General features: G+C 33.3%; 2 protein-coding genes and 1 long non-coding RNA gene across 7 annotated transcripts; 1 reads left to right on the top strand and 2 right to left on the bottom strand.

Annotated features, from left to right (window-relative positions):
- Positions 1-753: 753 nt before the first annotated feature.
- On the bottom strand, positions 754-16,556 carry LOC131672442 (uncharacterized). Of its 3 annotated transcripts, XM_058949657.1 has the most exons (8): positions 16,440-16,556; positions 16,097-16,188; positions 15,438-15,594; positions 15,206-15,271; positions 15,054-15,125; positions 14,625-14,801; positions 14,417-14,556; positions 754-2,993 (listed from the first exon to the last, which is right to left on the bottom strand). In XM_058949657.1, the coding sequence occupies exons 3-7, from the start codon at positions 15,564-15,566 to the stop codon at positions 14,434-14,436; spliced, it is 567 nt and encodes a 188-aa protein (XP_058805640.1). In that variant the 5' UTR covers positions 15,567-15,594; positions 16,097-16,188; positions 16,440-16,556; the 3' UTR covers positions 754-2,993; positions 14,417-14,433. The 3 variants fall into 3 exon arrangements, with proteins under 3 accessions (XP_058805640.1, XP_058805639.1, XP_058805641.1); XM_058949656.1 differs by lacking the exons at positions 16,097-16,188; positions 16,440-16,556 and having other exon boundaries at positions 15,438-16,088; XM_058949658.1 differs by lacking the exons at positions 16,097-16,188; positions 16,440-16,556 and having other exon boundaries at positions 15,054-15,104; positions 15,438-16,088.
- Positions 4,507-19,881, top strand: LOC131672441 (proton-coupled zinc antiporter SLC30A2-like). 3 transcript variants are annotated; one of them, XM_058949653.1, is made up of 9 exons: positions 7,499-7,676; positions 11,076-11,416; positions 14,078-14,268; positions 16,292-16,402; positions 16,470-16,618; positions 16,738-16,889; positions 16,983-17,256; positions 17,941-18,181; positions 18,268-19,881. In XM_058949653.1, exons 2-9 carry the CDS (start codon positions 11,193-11,195, stop codon positions 18,411-18,413), a joined length of 1,488 nt encoding a protein of 495 aa, XP_058805636.1. In that variant the 5' UTR covers positions 7,499-7,676; positions 11,076-11,192; the 3' UTR covers positions 18,414-19,881. The 3 variants fall into 3 exon arrangements, with proteins under 3 accessions (XP_058805638.1, XP_058805636.1, XP_058805637.1); XM_058949655.1 differs by lacking the exons at positions 7,499-7,676; positions 11,076-11,416 and adding an exon at positions 4,507-4,698 and having other exon boundaries at positions 18,268-19,880; XM_058949654.1 differs by lacking the exons at positions 7,499-7,676; positions 11,076-11,416 and adding an exon at positions 13,420-13,534 and having other exon boundaries at positions 18,268-19,878.
- Positions 19,882-20,055: 174 nt separating this feature from the next.
- On the bottom strand, positions 20,056-24,413 carry LOC131672443 (uncharacterized). Its single transcript, XR_009302625.1, has 4 exons — positions 24,323-24,413; positions 23,263-24,254; positions 23,047-23,171; positions 20,056-22,875 (listed from the first exon to the last, which is right to left on the bottom strand). It is a non-coding gene; the product is annotated as an uncharacterized LOC131672443 (long non-coding RNA).
- Positions 24,414-26,208: the final 1,795 nt, after the last annotated feature.

Below are 26,208 nucleotides of genomic sequence, written 5' to 3'. Positions count from 1 at the left end.
AAATGAATATTAACAAAACGGTCTTTATACTTCAATGAAAGTAAATAATTATTTATTTCTTTGATCCGGTCAAAAAAACATTTTCAAGCCTTATTGATACCGACTTGTGTAAAGAGTATGAGAAAATTTATATGATCAATTAACCAGCTTCACTATAAATAATTCACCTTCACAAATGTTACAAACGTAACACTAACAGAAAGAGTCACGTATCAATATCGATTCATTATCAGATTGGTATACATATGTAAAAATGTTATCATGATCCAATGAACTAACATTGGCCAACATTTCAATCGAAACAGAATCAATAGTACATCATTAAACGCGTAACTCGCAAAACTACTTCAGTTTGAAAGTACGTACATTCACATACTTAGATTGTTTACGTAACTATTGATTAGTAATTTGACAAGAAAAAATTAATAATATGTCAGAAGAACATAAGAAAATAGTGAAAATTAGCAAAACAGGGTAAGTTTAATATTTTTTCTTTTGTGAAAACGATTTTTCAACGTTACACGTAGTGCTAAATTTTGTAACTATCTATCTCAGTTTTTTCTCACTTGCAATCTCTTATCGCCACGTATTCGCCCTCGCCGAGAATCATAGTAAACAGAAATAGTTGAGATATTTAGTTCTACAATTATTACAAGTCAAATAATGAAATTATAAATCTGACATTTTAATTAAACTTCTGTTATTATTTTAATATTTATTTGATAGTATTATAAAATATGTTATCGATAAAATGGTTAATTTCTAAATAATAATTGGTTTTACAAATGTCTGCATCTCACATTATATTCAACATAAAAAGTAACTTTGTCTATCTTGTTTAAAATATCTAGAGCGCGCAAAATCCTTGAAACAAGGTCAAGCATATCGAAATAGCATATTAATAGTATTTCACCTGTTATTCCTTGCAGTTAAGTTACGCGAAAAATTATTTACTGATATGTCTACAATAATATAGCAAATCAAAATTCTAGTAGCGATAGTATCTGGTAATTATGTATTACAAACATAAGAAATATATCATATTCACCAGAAATATAAGTTTCTATTTATTAAATATATAAACTTAGTTAGAGATAATTGTTGCCAGGTACATTGTCATCAAAATAAAAAAAAACTATTCTAGACGTACATTTCGTGAACTGAAATTTGATTGACAGAAAAAATAATAAATTTAAGTTTTATTGGCCATTTTTCGACACTTAGATAGATAGTACTTAAAAATAATGTCAAGATCCAGATATTATTATAGATTTGGTAAATACTCAGCCTTAACAAGTGATCGTTGCTGATAATTAGTTTGGAAGAGGTATTATAAAAACAATAATATAAGCAATTATAAAAAAGTATATTTAGGAACAAAGCAAATCATCATGATTGTTATTATTAATCTCTACTACTATTATTACTGTATTTTTAGTAAATAACGCTATAGATTATTTTTATAGCGTCACTTTTCGTGATAATACTATTGATAGAACTATTGTAAAATTCAGTCAGAAAATTTTGTGATGAAAATTAACTATTTGTTCTGATATTCTGATCAATTTAATTTTCAGTTTTATCAGCAAATAAAATTAACAAATAATACTACACTAAATAAATTGTTAAGATTAATTGAATCATCGATATCTTTTGAATTCTATTATCAGTATATACCTATGTGCGTATCCATTTTATTCATTGATAGTCTTACATCGTTTAAAATATTGATACCAACGTTCGTATGAACAAACTCAAGGTTACTGAAAAAAGATTTTCCTTGTTCAGACATAAAAATTATAGAATTGTCGACAGTGTTTTGATTCTTATCGGAAAAAATCTATTAATATGCACTCGCAGTAAAATATACAATTCAATGCTCTCGTTCGCTTTTTTCTATTTTTCAAAATTAAATTTTATCTGCTACTACTTCGCGCGTTAAGATTTTCGTTTACAGGAAAGCGATATTATAACGAATATATATATAAAGATTCAATACATCATAGAACTCAGCCGTAGGGTTTTGTGGTTATACCCCGCTATAACATTCCATAAATACATTAATTAATGTAAATTAATATGCAGACTGTGCTCAAAGCTTCCACTTTAAAAAATTATTACAAAGTGTAAAAAAAATGTATGTTCACAGTTGGCTTTCTTATAGTACTTCGAATCTATCCCGATTTGATTAGTGTAGCAGTTTCTTCTAAAAAAATGACTAATAAAGTAATGTTTGAATTATTTACTCGTTCTAATTAAGACATATATAATACAAAAATGTAACGTTATATTAATATAATATAATAATTTTTATATAATTTCAAGTTTGAACGTACATTATAAAATAAGCTTGTTGGAACAAATAAGCTATTAATGAGTTAAAATTGATTGGTATTAAGAATTTTCATTTGAATTAAACTAACAATTTATATTTTTTTCTCGTTCATGTGTATCATTATTTTATTATTTCCTGATCTGTTATTTTACATTAGTTTATATATTTATGGAAAGATATCGATGACCGCCGAGAACAAATACATCTCTATATCAATATTGTATCTCTTGTTATTTTATTAACAGTATTGATGACGTATTGTAATCTTATTGTACTTACAATATAAGAAGTTGTAAGAATGTAAATGTAAAGAAATGTAATGTTTCTCATTCTTTTGAGATAACGTATTTAAAATTATACTTTTGTTCATTAGCATTCTTACGTCCGTATGACACAACTTTGCATTTACGCTATTTATCCAAATAACCCTAAAGTGTAATTATTTTGATCGTAGAGATATAATTTTTACATGCAATATTAAGATAATTTTATATTTAAATGTATTATTTGTCATTTGACCACTCATCTATGTAAATAAAAAACAATCGCTGTCAGTTTGAATTCTTCTTACGAAAACATCTTTGAAGTAGATTGTAGCATTCGTGTATATACAGTATTTTTATTCTAGATGATTCATCTTGAGTAAGAGTTCAATAATCTGAAACAAAAAAGTCATTGTATTTAGCGATTGAACAAAATCAGTCGAGAAATTTGAGAGTGTAGAGAATCCATCAATAGTTATTTAAAAGTTAACATGATTGAGCGACATTAGTGAGATACTTATTAAATAGTGCTTCTGATCAATCAGAAGTGCGCAAACAAAACTTTGATAACGGATGCTCTGTAAACAACCTACTCGTTCGAGTGAATAAATAAATAAATAAAATAATTATCTAATTATTTATTTGGTTCTTTCATTACTTTTGAAGCCATATTGAACCAATTTTTCTTTAATGCTTAGCAGACTGTTGGAGTCTATTATTCTCTACTTATTTTTCTTGAAAAGTGTGGATGGTTTAATATCCCTTACATCATGAATGAATTGAAGATGTCTACAAAATTGCCATGTCTCACCGATTTCTCTATGTATGCATATTAAATTGTGCATATCTTTGAAATTGTTGTTTCATGATAAAATAAAAGTCGAATGGTATTTCGAGATTGATCAACAATTGTTCTGAAGCTCGCGCGGTATTTCAGTAAATAGACCGTATATATAAGATAAGTCGGAAGCTTGTAAGTTTAAGTAAAAGCGAGCCTTTTTTAAATTAGGGTACAGCGAATACTTGCAATGCAGATAGAATGGGTTTGACTAGCAGGCAATGGGATTCATACGAAATCTTTTTTGCAAATGATGAGTGCAGCGTGATTGGTAAGATAGAGTTAATAAGAAACAGCAATATAAACGATACATTATCAAATGTGGTCGAAAACATAACAGTGAACTATTTGATAGGATCGATCGGCAAATTAGTTGCAGATGGAGACGAAGAAAAAGCATTGGTAGCTAAATAAGCGATCACGTCTTGTCTAGCTGTTCGCTGACGATATATGGTATGTGCTGTTGGGCATTCTGCTATGAATCGCCGTTGAACACGACACGTCAGCCAGCTTTTCGCGGAAACTGCAGAACCCTTATCAATCTTTGGGCTGATCGACGTAATTTCGGTCAAACAACATCTGTTGACGTAGCCAAGATTGGGTCGATATCGGCACATCGGCATTTAATAAGCTGGATGCCAAGCAAAGTAAACAGATGTGATTGAACAAACTCACGGCAACATGGCCAGTGAGTGACAGAGAAAGAGAGAGTGAGCGAGAAGGGGAGGGGGTGAGATAATAGTTGTAAGGGGCAGAGTGTATACAAACAAGACACTCGCGCTCTCGACGGCGTTATCTGGGTGGAAAGAGAAGAATCGGTGCTGCTCGATTCGACTCGTCAGCTAACAAGAAACGATGGGAATAACGTTGTCGAGATTGAGAAAAGCAGAACTGTAGCTTGCTAGCCATTGACACGAGTAAATGTCGTCATCGGTGTGGTCCAAGGCGTCCAGCGTAGCATAGGGCAGCTCACTTCTGATTGTTCACTAGTCTGACTAGCCAGGCGCGAGCTAGAGTGACGTGCGCAAGACCTTAGACTTTAATCAGCCGAGGCGTTGATACAAGCAGATAGATATAGATATCGGCATAGCTAGATACAGACTGCTCGAGACTGACAGGGCTTCGAGCTGTGCTTGCCGGCTGCGCACTAATACCTCGACTTGCACTCCGTACTCCACTCCGATCACTCACAAGTTACAGCCCGTGCACACTGCTTCGTTATTAGCCAAGTCGCTCGTCATGGATGGTGAAAAGATCAAACTGTAAGTTACGTCAAGTTTCTATTACACACCTTTCTTCACCTCATTCGGCTCGCTTCACCCTTGCCAGTGTGCCCCACCCACACCCACAGCCGAAGTTCGTCCTTCGATAACTCATTAACCGACCTTTGATCCGACTCTCATTATCACTTACCCGCAGCCACTAATTAGCGTTTCTTCACTCTCGCTATTCCCCTGTTTTCCCTGGAGGCACTACAACATGCGGATCACCCGTCTTTCGTTCAATATCTTCAACAACTAGGCTTTTCCTTTCTTTCTATCAGTCATTCTAATCTCAATGTCAATTACATTTTTGCGCTCAACTTTTATAAATCATTATCAATATTTTTTATATACTTTCGCAACCAATCAAAGCTTCCTACCAGCTGATTTACACTTGAGCCGATTGCAATCGCAAACCAAATTTAGAACACTAATAATCAAATCAGCCTTATTCCGGAATTGCAATTACGCCAGTGGATAAAATTTTACTTATTACAATATCTGAAATGACAAACTATCGTACGTTAATACTCTGATCTTATGATATATGAAGTAAAATATAATTATTTCTAAGATGAATATTATAGTAAGTAAATTTTTTATTTTCAACCATAGTTTTATTTACAACATTTTTACCGTACACAATTGATGCATTTTTTTCTCAAACCAGAAGAAAAAATAAGTACGGGTATAATTTTTTAATGTTTTTCTTAAATTTCAAAAACGAGCATACGATTAATTTTATTAGCTAGTGGAAAAGCTTTCTCTACGGAAATCTTTCCTTATAAAACAAAACTAAAATGTTTCAAGATGGAAAATATTGGAACAATCTATATGCGTTGTTTCAAAAATGTCTGACAGCGCGTGTATTGTGTGTGCAGTCATCGCAATAATGATTAGTTTTTTACCAATGAAAAATAAAAAGAAACATATGTTTCAATCAAAACAGTTCTGTTGTTGTATTTAAGTTATGTCCATTTTTTTTTATTTTGTAGTGTTATCTTTTTATGATTATTTTTGATAAGTAATATAAATTTAAAATTAATCTCTCTGTTTACAACATCGAAATATATTAATCTATAGAATATCTTTAATTGCAATTGCTTAATGTATGGTGAATAATATTTCATAAAGATTGCGACTGATTAAATGATTTAGTTACGCAATAAGATTATATTATTTTGCCAATCGTTTGGCAGTGACGAAAAAAATGATTTTCCCCAACCAATCGAGTGAATAAAAGTTCCTTAGACTTATCAGTCAACAGAAGATATATCGAATAGCAAGTGATAGGAGAACCCCATTTTTTATCAAGTAGCTAACTTAAATATACCTATAGCTTCATTCAGCAGAGTGAAGAAAGATAGTATATTTTTGAAGTAATCTCTATCCAATTAACTAGTCATGGTGATTTTCTGTCACTTAGGAGCTTGGATGTATCATTTTTAAGTAAATCATTCGGATAACATTTTTATTCATCGATTCATTCAAGGTATTCTTTATTTTCAACGCGCAAGCGTGTGCATCGATATACTTAAAACAGGTTCTCTTTTACATTCCTAATCATGATCTTTTTTGTTTGGAATAATATCAAAAAAATTAATTTCATTTCAGATGAGCACAATTATTTAGATTTTCGTATATAGCTTACAATATATTATTCAAATGATGTTTTGATAAAATGAAATAATAATAATTCCATGAATAAAATTTGAAAATTAAAAAATTTCCGTTGAAATCGTCATTTTACGCTTATCGCTGAAGTAGTCTGTAACGAAATTGGTCCTTTTTAGTATCTTGTCCATGATGCAACGTAGGAGAATGAGACGGAGAAAAAGAAAAATATTCGATTATATCTTTGAGAACGTTAGTTTAGTAGTACAGCTGCGTTTGATTGTTTCCACCATTCTTTCTGTTGTTTCTCATTTCAATAATCTTGCATTACTTTATAAGTTTATTTTTCGAAATATAAATGTTATCGATTCTCGTTTTAATGAAAACGATAGAAATTTTATAAATGTGAACTGAGAAGTACAATGACACTTTGAACAAACGTCAGTGCTGCAAATGAAAAGTAATCCGAACCTGAAATTTGCGCCTGACGGTGCTTATTTAGCAATAACTAGAAGCAATAATTGAGGTGTATACGTGTGAGATACAACGATTGCGTTGAAACCGAGACCTTGAACCAGTTGACTGAATCGCGCTTATTGTGCATAACGACAAAAAGACGTTTTTTATATAAATTGTATATTGCTTGATATCAAAGTAAACTTTGAAAAATTGCGTAAAACATAATAGTGCAATTTTTTTTGCAATATTCAGTGACAAAGTTTACGAGAAAAGTCCAAAGAATAAGTTGAAATTAAAAAGGATATTTATACACTAGTAGCATGTGGTCATTGTTAAATGTATATTGGAAGGAAGGAGGACATCAGTCCTTTCACTTTGTTTCCGAATGCTCGTCGCTACCAAGTTAGCAGTCAAGAAAACAGAATAAAAAAAACGATGGAAAATGGTAGAATGATGAATAGCTCGCGTAAAATTACCTGCATACAGGAGGATGTTTGAGCAAGGCAACGAGTGCAGAGACGAAATTGCCGAGATATGGCCAATGAAGCGTCGCGCGGCTTGTGTGCGTGTACGCGTATAACATACGTACGTTATCCTCTCGACACTTTCACGGAATTTTAGCGGCCGCGGCCGGTCGAGAACGGCTTTACGTGTGTATACATCGCGCGCGCGCGTGTGTGTGTATAAAGTGTAGGCTGCCGTCGTCACCAGCAGTGGCGGCAGCGGCGAAGGTTCTCCAGTCGCGCGAGATTCACCGACGCGTTGAACCTGGCGCTCGCGACTCGCGCATCTTCATCTCGGCTCGTCAGAACTTGAATCTTCGGATTTTGTTCTTGCTTTTTTTGCAGCGCTCACTTTTTCGCTTCTACATTTCAGCCGTTGTGATTTGTCGCTAAAACTAATTGGTGTGTACGTGTGTGCGTGAGATTGTGCGCCGCTTTGAACAACGTTGTTTGTTCATCTTCAGTTTGACTTACGACATCGTTCTCCTCGACTTTTTTTCATATGGCTCAAATTGATTACAACCTCGACGCGGTATTCTGCTCATGGCGCGCCTTTTTACGGATACGTGGGAAAACGCGCTGCACTTGTTTGTGCGTCAATCTTTGTCAGAGCAGACGTAACATAACAGTACTCGAGGAATTTAGTGACAATTCTTAGCTGATCTCTTGATTGTTGAACCCTCGACAAATATTTCATTACTCGACATACTAGACGTATATACAACACATATACTGCGAATTCAACAGGAAAATACGTCGCTTAACAGAATGCGACAAGCATTTCCCTTTTCCTTTCAAAAAATTAATTATACAGTCCAGAAAGAGAAAGGCAAATATCCACTAGACTCTCAATTTCTAATACTTTACTTCTCTCCAAATATGAATACGAATTTTTTATTTGTGGCAATACCAATTTTTAAGACATTAGTTTAATTTTATGGTTGATCAACTCAAAGTTATTAATCACGCATTTTCCTCTTTCCTCTGCGTCTTTCAAATTATTATGTCTCATCACTACGTGTGCTTTCATTTTCAACAGTTGCGTCATATCTTCAACAACTGAACTTTTAAATTTGATTAGATATATAGTGACCTTCGTGGCTGAAATCTTTACAGACAATAACATTTTTATTTCAATGTAAAATGCGTCCTTGAGAAAATTCTTAAGTCTTTTCGCGCAGTAAATGCAAGAACACTTTGGAAATCAAATCGATCTTAACCAGGGACACAGAAAACAAGAATAAGTACTTAATGTGCCTAGAAATTTAAAAAATATAAGATTCTACACATTTTTATCTGTTTAATGCTTATTTAAGATAAAAATTGCACAATTACATTTGTTCATCTTTTTCAAATCGCAAAACAACATTAAAGACATTTATAGTTTTTCCGTATTGCTCTAGATTTCAAAAGAACTGAACATTGTATTTTGTACATTGGCGACTAACTTTCTATTCATGAAAATACGTAAAATGTAAAATTCAAGGTATTTCTAGAATTTACTTTAACTTTGCGGGTATACGATAAAAATTGACGTCAAATTTGAATCATAACACAAACCTACACACGCGCGCGCGCACACACACACACACACACACACACACACACACACACACACACACACACACACACACAAAGATTCATACACTTTGCATTTAGTTCTTTTTTCTGTTCTCCAATGAAATAATCGTTCAAATCATGATAAGACAGGAAGAACAGTAATATTTCAGGCGTAACGGAAGCTTCTGATATCAGTGGATACTCGTCTAGCTTGCATGCGTTTAAAAACATACATACGTCAAATTACCAGCTAACGCAAGTATGGCTATGCACAATATGACCTATCAAGTACGTGTTGATAGTTCAAACTCGTAACAAAAAAAAATGTAATGGAATTTGGAAATACTTAAATAATCGCATTGAAGTAATACAGAAAAGCAAAACTCTTCAATAACGTAAATGTATTCAAGTACTCCGAAAATTATATTTTCTTGATCTTACGAATCCTCCTACGCCTTGCATATTCACATTTCAAACTAAACACCCGGGTAATGAATTTCAAGGCCAAAGACAAAAGATAGCTGCAGAAATAGTCAAGGTTTTAAAATTTTCATAAAATCTGCCATAGTAGCAGTAGCATCCTCCGATTCCTTCAAATTAGAAAAATGTTCTTTAATACTCACAACTGATAAAGCAGTCCAATTACCTTTGTTCGAAAAATGACTGCACATTATAATTTTCAAAATGATTAATGAATATCCATTGAGGTATACGAATTTTTTCATCATATATTTTTCAAGTATTCAAGAAAAATTAGGAAAAACTGGGATACATTTTTATGAATATGAAAGAAAGAAAATTTTCGTCATTTCTAAAGTAAACTACTGCATGTAATTTACAAAAAATTCGAAGATTGAGGTTTTTATAAAACGTTATTTGAAACTCGATTTACAGAATAAAATTATACTGTAAGCAATGCATTTTTACTAAACTAGTAAACCGAATGAAATTTTGAATTATGTATTAATCTCTTTTTATGTAGATTATCAGTTTTTAATGTTTTTACTCCGATTACTTTTGATGAATAGTTTATTATAATTGCTAAAATTATTTACCAACACTTTTTAATTTAAGAAAGAGTTTCTAATTTGTAAACAATTAACTTTTTTTCAAATATTAATCATTTGTAAGTTTTGAAATATGTTTTATTAAATCATTCTTAAAGATAAAGTAGAAGTTTGTTCGTCATTATGCTCTGCATTTTTAATTATATCAATCATATGAAATTTTTGGTCAAAATTTTTTATGTAACGTTGTAAAAAGTCACGTCAACAGTATATTACAATACACAGAATTAAAGTAATTCAGTTCCAAATATCGTACGACATTTTACAGCTAAACTGATTCAAGTCACGGCGTGCTATAAAATTATTTGCTTACGTTCATATATCCGTTCACATATCCTCAAGCCAGCTGAAGGTTCATTTTATAGTTTATGGACACAACGCAGTGACACTTTTCATTATTGATATATAACTTGATCGCCGCGTATGTCTCCGTCGTATACAATGGCGTGAACTCAATCAATTACATTAAAATTTAGATATAGTCCGACTGAAATCTTTAAAACTGAAAATAAAATCAATATGTTTTTCTTCTATTGAATTACATTTCTATGATAATAATTTATGAATACTTTCGATGCAGATATTACTTTAACTGAAAAAAATGAATCAACTTGATGTCATGTTTGTTCGCAAGATTTAATTACTTAGTCAATCGAGCTGTATGAATTTTCATTTCACATTTCGATGCTAGTGCGAGAAAGTGATTTGAACCTTGTGTGACCTCTTGAGTCTCGTTTTGCTCGGGCGCGAACATCTACGCGAGGCTCAAATCAGTTTCTCGCAATAGCAACGAAATGTATTATAAAGGGATGAAGATCACGATAGTAAAGCTTCGCGAGCTGTTAAAGCGAGCATGTGATTGGTGCATGATTAAAAAATAAGTGAGCAAATAAGTAGAGTGAGGGGCTTTATGTAGAAGGCGAAACGCTAATAGCCGCATAGGTTGTGTAAGGGAAGAAAAAAATGAGCTATAAGGACGAAATTGAACATTATTAATTGGCCATGAGAGTCGAAAAGGCGCGGTCGCGTCCTCGTGCGAGCGAGCAAAACCGACCCGGTAGTGCGTAGTCGCTTCGATCGCAACGCGATGAGGATCTGAAAAAAGAAGGACAAAAGCGAGCGAGCGACCGCAAACAAAAAAGGCAAAACAACATTGTCGTCTTCCACTGTGTAGCTTGCGCTTGACCTTGCACCGTGGTGAACTGCCTCCTCGCCGCTCGGAAGCTGCTGCTGCTGCTGCTGTTCCTGCTTCGTGTGAGTTAGCTGAGCCGTCGGTGGGGCCGCTGATGCGATGGGCTTGCGTGCGCGTAGGAGCTCGGAGCTGCCCGTGGTGGCACTGGCTCAGCCGAGGCATCGAGCCACGCTGATAGCCCGCGCCAGATTTAGTAGCCGCGGTTTGCTGGTCGCGCACCGACGTCGACGCTATTACGAGCAGCTCATCGACCGAAGCGCCAACAGCAGCGACATGCAAGCCAGCGAGGGCCAGTCGACAGATCCAGCCAGCCAGCTTGACAGGTCAGCTCCGACAAAACAAGGAGCGAATCACAGATTCGCTTTCTTGCACGCTGCCCAACACTTTGTCCCTAACATTCGTCCATACTCTTTCAATTCCACCTCGCACCCTCAAGCCGTTCCTTCCAATCCAATTCAAAATTAACTACGAATCACCTCTATAGCTTGATGCCAACAGCCGATCGACGTTAATTAAATCTCGGTGCACGTGTGCTCGTGCTCTTAGAAGAATTTAAATCAATTGTCAACAAGTCACCGTAGTTGCACTCGAATTGCACTCTTCAAACAGAACAATAGGCTCGTTTGAAAATCTAATTAGTTATTCTCACAACATCATACCAATTATGTAATTTTCAATTGAACTACGCTGATATACGGACGAGAGTTGAACGGGATTAATACTTTGCAGTGTGCCATCTTTCTTCACGAATACTTGCAATATCAGAAGTTAGTTTTCTCAAAATAACTCTCCTAATTGAAATAATCATTCATCTTCGCAACCGCGTGTTCCGCTTTATTAAATCCAGACCGTACAGCACTTAACCAACCAATACACACATTTACATCAATGCTAAATTGTCAAAAGGAATTTTATTTTTTAAAGCATTTCATTAGCAACAAGTTTATATTTGGTACATAAAGAATGAGTTTGCCTAGCGTGACAGATGAATGATAACAAGGAAAAACGATATCTCAACAAGAACAAATATAGCCACAATCATTTTTTACCAAATAAATGACACGATTTCTGGTAATCAAATGCTATAATTTGGCTAGAAACATGCGGAATAAATCTACTGGTCCTCGTTTCATGAAAATATGACTATACAAAAGTGCCTAGCATTTTATAGATAATCACAATGTTTAAAATAGAACACTTGCAACTATGTAAAACTATTTATTTGTCAAAGCTAACCGATGAATGCTTAAAGATAGTTGAAAGATTTATAGTGAGCATAAAAACCTTGGAATACATGGATTAATTGTCATTAGCATTACATTGTGAACGCATTTTTTTATTAGATACATTAGAAGGAAATCGGAACTCGCGAAACAGATTAAATTGATTGGAAGCTTCATGGTCACAGTAAATAATTACGAATCAGTATCGTCTAAACTCACAAGTCTTGATTGTTTTAATAAAAAAAGGTCGTGTATTCGACAGATTTATCAGATTTTGCACACGATGTTGTTAACAAACGATAGAACACCGATGACAAGCAATAATTATAAGTTGGAACTCAGTATATTTCACTTTGCACACGGCATGATCGTAATACTAATAAAGGTGTGCGTTGTTTCAAATCCTCTCACCTTCTCAACGATAAGACTACATTTTCGATTTACGCAGTCTTATCAAAATCATGCGAGACATGCAATGTAACATGAGCTTTAGCACGTGAGAATATTTCACTACATACTTTAAGTATTAATTGAAAATCAAATAAATAAATAAAGATACGCTAAATCCTTCGTTATTTCTACTCGTTAACTGCTGCATAGATAGTTTATTAAAAAATAAGTATCAATTACAATTTCATGCAGTGTTGATTCAGAAAGTAACAAGCGAAAAATCAAATTAGTTAATGTTTATTCATGAAACAAAACTATCATTTTTATTTAGTGATAACATCAACTTAAAAGACTGAGAATTAATAGAAAAAAACGATCTAAAGCCTGTAATGATCTAATATAAGCGTTATTACTTGACCGGTACTCCACAAATTTTTTCTAAATATTCCTCATTAAACGTAGTTAATTTCACAGCAGATGAAATCACTACGTATAGTTGATCTGAGATAATCTTGCCGGAGTATTAACTTCATATGATTAAATAAACAAGCGGTGATTGATTCAGAATAGACTAAACTACTACAAAACAGTTATGAAAAGATTAACAGTCATCTTGACTTGTTGCCAATAGGATTAAGTGTCGATCGTCCGATTACCCGTGTAGCCAAGAGGATTCCTTTCGGGAAAATTGTATGAAAAAGTAAATATCCTTCCTAAAATCAGGCTTGGGAAAATAAAACTTGGGACCGATAGTAAATAGTGAGAATGGCCGTAATCAACAAAAGCAGTTAGGCAATCAAATTCCATTGCGAAAGATCATAAAAAAGAGTACGTAGTGCTCAGTAACTATAAAATCCGACAATTAAAATACACAATATAGTTATTCAAACAAATTATTTTATGGTTTTTTTACATGTGTTTAGAAAAAACTGTTGCTCTGAATTGTTTAATTTTTCAACTTGGTCGATTTATATTGAAATATATCTGAAAATCAACTAAATATTAGAAGTAATTTTAGTAATTTACTTCTACTTTTATTTATACCTAACAAAATCAGTGACAAGGCAATTTACTTTCAATGATACTCCATCCCATGATAATGAATTTGTTATCGAATAGATTGATAACTTAAACCACAAGCTATGAAATTTACAACAATTGGTTTTTACATTTATCATTTTCTGAACATATTTTCTCAATAAGTAAAATTATACAATTTTTTGAGTTATTGAAATATCACACTTGAATTTAAAAAACTATTACAATTTTTAAGTATATACTTATAAATCTTAAATTTTTATGACAACTGAAATTAAAATAAATGTGAAGTTTTTTTTTTTCAATTTTGTAATAATAGCTAATCTTTTTCAGTTTTCAAGATAAGGCTGCATTTGGCTATGGAACTAGTCTTCCCCCCAATAACAATGACATGACTGATAAGGAGTCTGCTTCCAAGAAAGTAATATTTTGCGTACATGGAAAGCTTTCTGGTTGTTGCACACTTGTCAAAGGAGGAAAAGAAGAATGTGCTCCTATAGATTATTTAAGAAATCCTAGCTTTTGTAAGTTTAATTTGATATTTGGAAAAATACCTTAACATAATTTCTAGATTAGAAACTTGTACTATCAATAGATCGACTTTTAATCAAATAATAGAATTTGTTATATTAGAAGAATGAACTCCTTTTAAATTAACAAAATGAAACTTACCGTCTTACAGCAGACAGTTAACTAGTTGGATTATCTGTAGAATCTTCATAATGATGTTTCAAATATAAATTTAAATCTACAGAATCAGTTCTTCGTAATAAACTATTACATTGGGAACTTTCAACTTGGCAATGCTTTTCCTGTAACATTCCATATTATCAATGCCAAAGAATCGTACACCTGAATACAATATTTATTATGTGCTTACTTTTCTATCTACTAATACTATAAATTTTTTCCGGTGAGCACTGATGTAATCATTTAATTCGCTTACAGATTTGAAACCTGTTTTTTGTGAAATATGATATCCAATATCATAAGGTATTTTAGATCCTTTTTTGATATGTTCAAGAAGTCTTTCTGATCTCAAGAGTGTAGCAATATTCTAAAACAATATTTAATACATTTTTTCAGATTCCATTGTATGGCTTTGATTAGACAATATTTATTATCGAAGTGTACAGTGAAACATTTTATAGAGCAACAATAATAAATAAATTTATTTCAATTTTCAAATAAAAAATAGATTATCCCTTAGATTGATTTGGAAAAGTCTAGTCTAATTATGGATTTTAATCCCATTTGTTTTTTTCATTATAAATTTATATAATTTGTAAAATAAAATATATCCGCTTACCTTATCAGATGCTTTCTCCATAAGAATAGTTTTTTTACCATGCTTTCTTTTCTTAAATGGGAAAATAAAATGCTGTTGTGAATGATTTTATAGTGATTAGAGAAACAGTTTATATGAATACATTGTAGTTATATTAAAGAAGTAAAACCTACTTTATCATTGAACATTTTAAAAAAAGTAGAAGTCTTCTTGTTTTTCTTGGATTTCTTAAGAGTTTTCTGAAAATAAAAATATAATTTACAAGTCGTGCTGTTTGTAAATCTATTAGTATTATTTTTCTTGTATTTATATATACTAATATATAAAAATAACCTAAAATTTCCAATAGTCTTTCACAATTTACTCAAACACAGAAAAAAGTTAAAGATACATTTACTCCTTTACCTTTATGGTCAAAATCGTAGTCGGCACAAGAAAATTTTCATTTGTTTTCTCAGATGCATCACTCACAGAAGCCTCTTTCGAATCGATTGAATTCGACGTTAACTGTTCTGGAGATTCTTTTTTTGCCATCTTTGGACAACCAAAGATTTCCTAAAGGCTGAAAAAGAATTAAATATGCAACGTAAAGCAAATAAACGGAAAATTGATTTGTTTTTATTGTGATTTGCACGTGTTCATCGCGTCACGATAACCGTTCACAGTACTGTATATAATATGAGTTGTGGGAAAACGGAGTCAAATGCTATAGTGCATGCTCTCTCGCAGCAGCTGCAGCTGTGCCATGAAGACTGTATACTGCTGTATAGTCTCCATGAGGCTGTGCTGCGCTCTCACAGAAACCGGACAAGTCTATACACTTGCGTTTCTTAAAAATTTTACACGAATGTTAAAATGTTTAGAATCTGCTGTTGTTCGCTTGGTCCTATTAATTATTATTGTTAGTAAATTTCATAACAAAATACTATGTTATTTAGAAAGCAGATGAAATAAAATTTATCTCATCTATTGGAAAGTTCTGAAGTAAAAAATGTAATAAACTTTTGAAAAATTACGACGAATGATGTAAAATTATAGCAAAATATGTAAATAAAGTTAGATACCTCGCTTCGCTCGGGCACATATATCCATACAAGGCTGAAATTACTTTTTTGTCCACAGCAGCTCGACCAGTAACATGCTAATTTCAGCCTCACTAGGCAAAAAATACAATTTTACTGTGACATTTACAAAATGACTTATAATATGAAAATTGATATAACTCCGAGCTAAAAAAATGATATAAATTATGATTACAGACGAAGATCACTGCCACCGAGAGAGAAATGAAGAAATTGACAAGAAGGCACGAAAAAAGCTTATAATTGCTAGTGTATTATGTGTTATATTCATGATAATGGAGATAGTTGGCAAGTGTAATAAAATTACGTTAATAATTGAACTTACGTGACATAGTAAAATTACAAAATATTACAGGAGGTGTGTGGTCCAATAGTTTAGCGATTGCTACGGATGCAGCTCATCTACTGACCGATTTCGCTTCATTTATGATATCGCTGTTTTCAATATGGGTAGCTTGTAGACCTGCAACCAAAAAAATGCCGTTTGGTTGGTATCGAGCAGAGGTGAGCAATATTTAGTCCAATATTTACACAGTTTATTAATATAGATCGCTTCGCATCTCATTTAAATATATTTCAAAGATAAAAGTAAAGGAAAGCGTTTATATTATTTGTTCTAATAGGTAATAGGAGCACTGACATCTGTTTTATTGATATGGGTTGTCACAGGAGTCCTGTTTTTCCTCGCTGTTGAACGAGTTATCAATAAAGATTTTGAGCTCGATGCCCCGGTTATGCTGATTACATCTGCGATTGGAGTGGCCGTCAATCTAGTGTTCGTATTACTGAGTAATGCGTAATTTTAGCGCTGTTTCAGTTGTACATTGCACAAGATTTTTATGATCTCCCTTTTCCAATTGACACACAGAATGGGCTTAACACTCCATCAACACGGACATGGCCATAGTCACGGTCACAGTCATGGACACGACAGTCATAGTCACGACCATGGTCATGATCACGGTCCCGATAAACCTGATAAAAGTGGAATTGACAAATGCAATGAGGAAGGTGCGGCAAAGGCTGATTTTAAGCACAAGCACGATAAAAATATTAATGTTAGAGCAGCTTTTATCCATGTGCTCGGTGACTTCATACAAAGCGCAGGAGTCTTCATTGCTGCGATCGTTATCTATTTCAAGGTGCGGCTGTTTCGTTTTTATTTCAAACATAATATGCTATTATTATTATTTCTATTTAACTTTCAAATCCCTACAAATCAATATACTAGTGATCGATATTGTGCATTTGCATATGCGCATTTGCATTTGCACTCGGAAAAACTCGAATTCCAGATTTATTTGAAATAGAGGCATTTGTAGGTGTAACGTTCAGCATTAATGTCCGTCCGTTTCTGAGCATAAATGATTGGTGTATAGTCGATCTCGGTGGACAATGCTAGCTGACTTAATTGCTATACTTATGTTGGCACGATTAATTCCAATCACGCCATTTCTTGGCTCTGTTTTTTTATATTTTTTCAACTTTTACGTAACCGCATAAATACCTAATAAAATATATTATTCTTTCCACTGCATACTATTTTGACGTCGTTCTATTGCGAATAATTTGCTTATATCTGAGAATAAAGATATGAGAATTGTCGTTTTTCGAATTGTTATGCGTATACATACGCGTGTTGTGTTCTTACCTACTTCACTTCCTACACAAAAATAGTCCTTTCGGAGCTAGTATTTAATTTCGAGCAAATTGTAGCGTTATCAATCAGAAATTCTTTCGTTCTTTTGAATGAATATAAGAATCAACTTGCTTGATCGCGAGAAATTATCTTATACTAAAAAAGCATACTAAATTGTTTATTACAGCCTGAATGGAGTATCGTTGACCCGATTTGCACATTCTTATTTTCAATTCTGGTCGTACTTACAACAGTAACCATCATCAAGGACGTCGTAAATGTTCTGATGGAAGGTACCCCAAAAGGATTTGACTATTCGCACGTGGAAAATACATTTATGCAAATAGACGGAGTGGTGAAAGTGCATAACCTAAGAATATGGGCCTTATCACTTGACAAAACTGCACTATCAGCTCATCTAGCTATCAGTAAATTAATTTCTTGCGATTATCATAGCAATTCATTCAAGAATTAGCGTCCCTCGAGTGCAATAAAAATGTATTGTCTGTTTCAGAATCTGGTGCCAGTCCACAAACAATACTCCGCACGGCTACTAGAAATATACACGACAAGTACAACTTCTTCGAAATGACTCTTCAGATCGAAGAGTTCAACGAAAAGATGGATAACTGTGAGCAATGCAAGCCACCGTCACAATGATTTTTCATTTACCCTACCAATTTATTGTATGGTGAATGTGCATGTATGCTGTGAGCAATGTTTGCGCTCACACAAATTCATTTGTGGAACAGTGGCGCAGACCTCGAGTTTTTGAGTTAGTGAGATACACACGCGTCAACCGAATGATTAAATATTACAGGGTATACGATATATTGCAAATGTTTGGCGCAATATACCGCCTTTTAAAGGCAATAACATGCAATGTGCATCGCGTATCATAAGTATTTTAGTTTTAATGGATTATCGTATAGTTATAAAGAGGGAGACTGTGACGATTATTTTTACAAGTGTTTCAAGAGATTTAGTGCAAATGTTAAGCAATAACAAAAAAATCATGTTTCTGCTATTAGTGACTGCCAAAGTTGTAAAACAGTGTGAGAGTAATTTTTTGACGTATTTTCGGATATGCACTTGATGCCCTTATCCAGAATCCACCACGTAAGCAATCAATAAATTGTTTAGCTACATTTCAAAATACAGTGTTGTTGTCTTCCAAATTCTAGTTTTTACATGTAAATTTGGAATAGACATTTATGCCATACAAGCGGACAACGATAGTAGCTCGGACAAACATTTCCTTCTTTTGCACACTGTTTCAGATAATATATAATCTGCCTTACAAAACGCAATACTGTCAAGATATCAAAAGCGCCAAATTCCAATGGCTGATATTCTTTTGGTTATAAAAAAATAATGACGAAACGGAGTTGTTAATTTATCTAATAAACATATTTTTGTAAGACGTACGATCAAAGCTGCAAAACATAATAATATGTGAGGAAGTAACAGAACTCTAGCACACACATGCCTTTGCCGACCATTAAGTCTCTCTCACTTTTTCTCAATAAATATATATATATATTATAATGACTTGGTCATCGTAAATATGAATTGATCATATTTATGATGACCAGTATTTTATATAAGTAATTAAAACTTATACGTGTATATACATCTATTTTCGAGAAATTTTGAATGCAGTTAACATTCCAATTCGACATTAAATTGCATTTATATTGTGAAAAAGTAATAATATGCCACCCAACCAATGAAAATGATATTCATTGATTATGATATATCGTCATATTATTTTTAAAAAAGTCATGCGTTGTATTACATTAGAATATTCTTATTTTATTATTATCGTGCGTCATATACACGTGTATATGCTTTTTAGTTTACAATAATGAATGAAATAACGATAAAGTAATATTCCTTGAGCAAAGAAGAATTTTATAGTCATTATGATTATGGGTTTACAAGAAATGAAGCGTTATCAAGTGCAAATTGAGTGTATAGTCTATACTGTAAGGAAAAAGAGAACCCATTTGGATGATTATCAAAGTGCTGCTTATATCATTTGTTTGAAATTATTTTATAATGTCATAGGAACTATGACAGTGAAGTATGTCATCCGTTGTTTGTTATATCACATGCTTGCATCATATATACAAATGTTTATTTATATGAAGTTTAAGATAAAATTGATTTTAATGAAATATTATCGAGCTCCTTTTTCCAGCCCATTAACCATTTCGTCCAGTAAATCTTAAAATTTAGAAGAAAATATGTCAGTGTTCTCTAAAATAAAAAAAAAGGAACTATCAGTGCAAAATATTATCTATTTCTAAATCGATTTATTTTTAAAAATTAGACTCATACTTTTGAGTAAAAAGACAAAGTCATACGAGGATAATTATGTATAAGCTTGGTAGAATGGTTAAAGGCTATTTTGATTACGTGTTTTTATTTATAGAAGTAACAAAATTAATCGTCTGTATCTATTGAAGACAAGTTTTTAAAATAATGATAACACAAGTGATTGTTCCAAGCTATTAAGATGCCCCTGAAACAAAGACTCGAGGCAAACAATGCGTGATATTGTTTTGGGCACTCCATCAAGAAAAATTACATTTCTTAATTTACACATTTAACTAAAAATATTTACTTCGAAATGAACTGTTCAAGCAATTTTATTAAAAAGTGCTTTACGTCACAAGTATGGAAATCATGTAGATTCTCGTTTCGATACATTTACGCCTGAATTAACGAAGTGAGTGTCGAAATACATCCATAAAACTTATTCGGTGAGACGGTGCCAAACTATTTATTCAACTGATTAGTTTGTAAAAAACTTGGGAAAACGTTTCCCAAACTTATTGTGAATTTAATTTTAAAATTTGATTTCTAACAAAAAAGTATGGCAAAACTTCAACCAAAGACAATCGTAAAGCTTTTTTTTTCAATTATAGATTGTAACTTTAGCTAAAATTTGGTCAAACTTTGGCCAAAGGCAATAGCAATATTTTTTTAATGTTTGATAAAATGTTTGGGCAAAGTTTGGCCAAATTTATATCAAACGAAATCTCTAAGATTAATTGTCTTTTTATTCAAATGTATGGGCAAACGTTCGTAAAACTTAGTCCGAAGTTCTGACGACAAGTAAAGTTCATATTTAACAAAACATTAACCATACTTTCTAATAAAAAGTAATGGTTAAATCAACAATTTAAGGTAAAGTCAAGTAATATGCCAGGCGTCACCTGATATATATAAAGAAATAATTGTTTTACACTAATATGAAAGTTCCTGCGTAATGCAAGAATAATTTCAACAGCACAATTTTCAATTATACATCTTAATTGTATGAATATCGTTTTCTTTAGTTCTATATCAATTTTTTGTAGTGGTTATCAAAAACATCCATTTATAAAGATGGTTAACAATGTAAACAATTTTATTGGACGATATTTGTTACAATTATAATTGTTGTTATGCGTTAATTATTATACAAATTATGAATATACATTGAAACCTCGTTATTCAAATATAAATATTATTTATAAGAATCACATTATTAATTCATCAACTACAAAGAGTTCAAATAATTTTACCATTTACAAAGCTTATGCTTTTTCAATGTTATTTGCACGTTCTGCAACATAAATTTTATGATCAAATTTAATATAGAATAAAATTTTTTGAATAGCGTCTAAATTTGTTACTAAATATGATTCAGTTCTTGGACATTCTAAAAGAGTCGGAACAAAATTCATTACCAAGGAACAGCGAAATGCTTCCCTTATATTATATTGTAAAATTACGATATAAGTGATACAATCTTCCGAGCAGCCTGAAAACGATTGTCATCTATCGCATCTACAAATGTGTATGAAACGGTCGATGATTCCTGCATTACCTTCATCATCATAAACATATAATATGCAAGATGAGTTCCTAGCTTTTCTGGGGGCGTATGATTCGGACTCATAATAATTACTATTAATAAGAACTCATTGGTATTCACGGATATTGCTATCTTGTAAATCAACATTCCTGTTTGCGAAAGTTTCCCATACATGCTGTGGCAAAATATTAACAATTTTACTGATACCGACAAAAAAAGCATTGCCATTTAAATGACTAATCTTGCACCTATGAGTGCTTGAACGCTCGGTTCTCTTGCAAAAATTACATACCGCAGAATCTGGTGTTATCAATCAATTTTTAACCTCCGTAAGCGTTAAAAAAGTTATGCCGCGCAAGCTTACATTTCTGGTTTCTTGGAGATATGAATCTAATGTTTTAAAATATCATGAAAGTTTTCCAAACAAGCTGTTGACACGACGTAAAGCGGTTAAAATTTTCGCACTCGACTAGGAAGATGCTCGAAAAGGTATACGCTATTGCTCATGTATTGCGCGCGCATCATACAAAAATGGAAATCGAAATACCCATTCGTTTGCAACTTCTTGTGCTTCGTTGACCATATCATCGCAAATGCACGATGAATTTATCAGAGTCAAAGCATGGACAAGCAAAACATGGTGTTCGAAGTAATCTTCATCTATATATCTTCGAAGATAGGCAAGCTATCCACTAATAAAAATCTTTTCAATTCGTGTGCTTTCCAAAACTGATAATTCATGACACTTCGAGGCAGCCGCTACACAAATGATGGCGGAGTTAACTGTTTAATTTTGCTATCAATAATATTAACAAACGGCATAAGACGCAGAGTGCGTGCTAAAAACCGGGTCAAAATGAAATTTCATCATTTTTCTTTCTATTCCTAGAAAGTCACAGTGAAATTCATCAATGGTTGTAGATTCAATGTAATTAGCTACTATTAAACGCAACGCTGTAGGTCCTTTCACGCCATGTACAGGGGCGTTTTCTTCAAAGGCTTGTCTTGCGTACTCTTCCGTTTGTTCTGTCGTTCTCTCTAAGTCTTCTAAATTACGAACAAATGAAGATGATTGCACATTTTGAATTCTCACAGATTGTATTTCACAATTTTTTTCATTATCAAAGCTCTCATAATTGTTCTCTGAACTGCTGTCTCTACGTCGTTTAATATAAGGTACTGCGATGCTTGGGAGTAGCTTTCGAAAGTTCACATTGGATCCATCGTAAAGTCAAAGGTAATTCAAACGTCCATCTTAATAAACAATTTATCATATGAATTTTAAGAATTGCCGAAAATAATTTTTTTTCATGAAAGTTCTTAAATAGAACGAATGTATTGAGAGGTGTAGAGGAGAATCATCTATTACATATAAGTATAACTAAGCGGTGCATGTTATAAAATGCATAAAATGAAAATACTCACAGTAGCTTTATAGGAAAAATCGTTTGCACTATTGTCAACGTTTTATGAACTGCGCGTGCTCTCTTTCTCTCTCAGTCACTAGATGTGCCGGCGTTATGATGTCGGCTAGTAGCTTTCGAACGTCCCTAAATTATGTATTGTTTGAAAAAATTGAATCGTAATTATGTTTAAATAATTACTAGAAAATATAATTTTCTATGGTCTAAATAAACTCACCTTTTTTATATAACATGTAAATATTACAGAAGGTGCATCAACGTGATATAATTACGAGGTTATTTAGTTTAGTAAAAAAAATAGCTCATTGAACGATCGAGCAAACATTCGATTGTTGATAATTTTATTTTGAACTTCGAATGTTCGCCTGTCAGTATAACCGCAAATCCGGTCTGCGCACTGGTAATCTGCTAATTGGCTATGGCTTGAAACTAGAGAATTTTCCGACAACGCATTTGAAAAAAATGTTACTTATATAAGTGCTCAATGGTATGGCTCTTATTATGCCGTGAAAGTCATTCGTATTTCAAGTAAGTAAAATATCTAAAAAGTAACCATGTTATCCCGAATAAAATCATCTCTTAGAAATTCCAATTGTTGGAAAGTTATTACAGTATTTAAATTAATTTTTAATAAATAGACGATACCAATCGATTAAATTCTTTACAAATTGCTGAAGACGGAATTATTATACCAAATGAAAGAATAGAAGACCACAGCAAAGTATTGGCTAGAAAACAAATACACATGGATAAAAAAAGCTAGAGCTCTTGAAAGGAGTGCAGCGCTTAAGCAGGTTTCGGGTTTGGTAATAATAGACAAACTTTCTGGTTCGTTGAAGAGATGGTGGTGACGACGAAGAAGACGATCTCAGCAGCAACGAATCTTTGTAAATAACTATTTATCGCTTATTCCTTGAGAGAGTGTATCTGTGTACTTTGCTCGCAATCTATCCTCGCAAAAGCATATAGATTTTACTCTCATCAATGTCAATACCTGAATCGCGTATAATCACGTGATTATATATATTATAAATATGTACATATCTATTTTATACAATCTACTATGCAAATATTAGAGAAATTGTGTGTTGATTTTCTTGCTATACTAATACTGTAGGCATTCTGCAAGCGTACGTATAGGTAGAGGAAGACGTTCTTCTACACCAGCATATCTTGAAGAATCTGAAGCTGGTGAACAGTCAGATGATACTAAAAAGAAAAGTTCTATTAACGGCAGTAAAAAATCGCCAGAACGTGATGCATATGCTCCAAATTACCACATCGTAATTTACTGCAAAATTGATTAGTAAAGTTCCAGATATCAGAATATCAATCATTTCAGTGATCATAGACGACATTAAATAATTCCAGATGATACTGGATTAGCCAAAACCATGAGCCCTAATATTGTAAAAGACGTGAGTATATATTTATATTTACATTTATTCAAATACACGTGAGTATTGTGATGATAGACGTCCGGTTTGCGCTACCGTCTCGATCGCGTGGCTACCTGCGAGGGCAGCATCTACAGGCCCGGGTAAGTCGAAAACGGGAACTCGGTCCAAAATGGGAAGGAACGCGCGCGAAGAGAGAAGGACCAGTGGGAGAGCGCCTTTGACACCGGCAACAGCGTGCAAGAGTTCAGGAGCACTAACGCTAGAGTTGTGCGGTTACCCGAAAGTCGCGAATAGCGTTTCCGAACCTAGAAGTGCCTCTATCACCGGCAACGACGTGCGTACGTGTGAACGCCACAAGAAGCGTGAACGTTAACCGGCCAATAGTTCTTTGTTGCTTCTGCGAATTCGAGTGGCTAGCCGAGACGCCATCGGAGGCGAGCCACGAGGTTACCGAATCCGTCCGACGGAAGCAGCACGACGACAGAGAGAGCCTCGTCTTTAATTCGGAAAAGTGGCAACCTGAGTCACACGCTAAAAGACGACGTAGAACTGCTCCCATTGACAGCGTGACTAATCGCATAAGGTAAGCTGCCCAGCTTCGCGTTATTGCTTTCAATAAGTGACCGCGCGTAACATCTTAGCTCTCCCCTCACACCGGCGAATACAAGAAAATCGGTAGCGAGCGAGCATGTAAGCAAAGAACTCGATCGACTGATTGTAAATGAATTGGCTATACGTAAGATTGTCGCGCACACCGTATAAGCATAAATGCGCGGGCCAAGTGCGTTGTAGATTATATGATAAATAAATTAGTCCATGTATGATTGAAACGTTAATCTATTGTTGTCTTTGCTATTAGTAAGTTGGTTGACTGACACCTGTGCTCTCCTGCTCCCCGGTTAGCTAGCAAAACTTAATTATTTCGATCTCGCCACGCGCATTCCGGTACGACGGCGCATCGGGCGAGACAAAGAAATTAAAACGGAATTCACACCCCGTTACAGTATATATTTATCGTTTCAATGATATAATTGTAATATTTATTTCACAGTCAATTATTGTCAGTACTGGATTCACAAAAAAGAAAATGGTGAGTAGCAATTTTAAATAATAGTTAATAATTAATTTAATTGACATGTTTCTATTTTCTAGGTGCTATTAGTGGATGGTTCGAAATCGACATTACCTGCGTGGAAATTGGACCTCTACCGAAATTCTTACAAAAAAGATCTAAAAGAAATGGTTCGTCACCTGCTACATGATATAGTTGGAAAAGATGTACTTAAACAATTATCTGCAACAGGACGAAATAATCGTTCTGCTATTGATGAAGAAGTGTTTAATGACGTTGAAGGTAGATTATTTTCACTAATAAAATGTTTTGAGTTTTAATAAAAATATTTGTCAGCTTTCGTTTGTATGAATACGAGAGGTCAATGCAAGTTTTCACATGACGAATATCGAAAATATGCGTAACAAACTTGTCACTTGCCACTCTGCAGAATCCCAGGTCAAAATATGACAAAACTGAACCAATCTCGAAAAATAATGTACACGTTGATTACGCATCAAATAAGAAGGTAAATACTGTTATGTTAACATTGTAAATTATAGTTGTCATCTTTTGATTAATTATAGTTAATTTTTAGATTGTAAAACGTGCGAGATTTGCGAGATTGAAACAAAAAAACATAGGCAATAGGCAAAGCAATCAGTCCGATGGTGATATTCAATTCAACAACAATTAAAACGGAGAGGATAAC

This window comes from Phymastichus coffea, unplaced genomic scaffold, assembly GCF_024137745.1.
Source record: "Phymastichus coffea isolate CEN01 unplaced genomic scaffold, Cenicafe_Pcof_1.1 PCOF00150, whole genome shotgun sequence".
NCBI lineage: Eukaryota > Metazoa > Arthropoda > Insecta > Hymenoptera > Eulophidae > Phymastichus > Phymastichus coffea.
The sequence above is the reverse complement of the archived record's forward strand: the minus strand, read 5'-3'. Positions and strand labels throughout refer to the sequence as shown.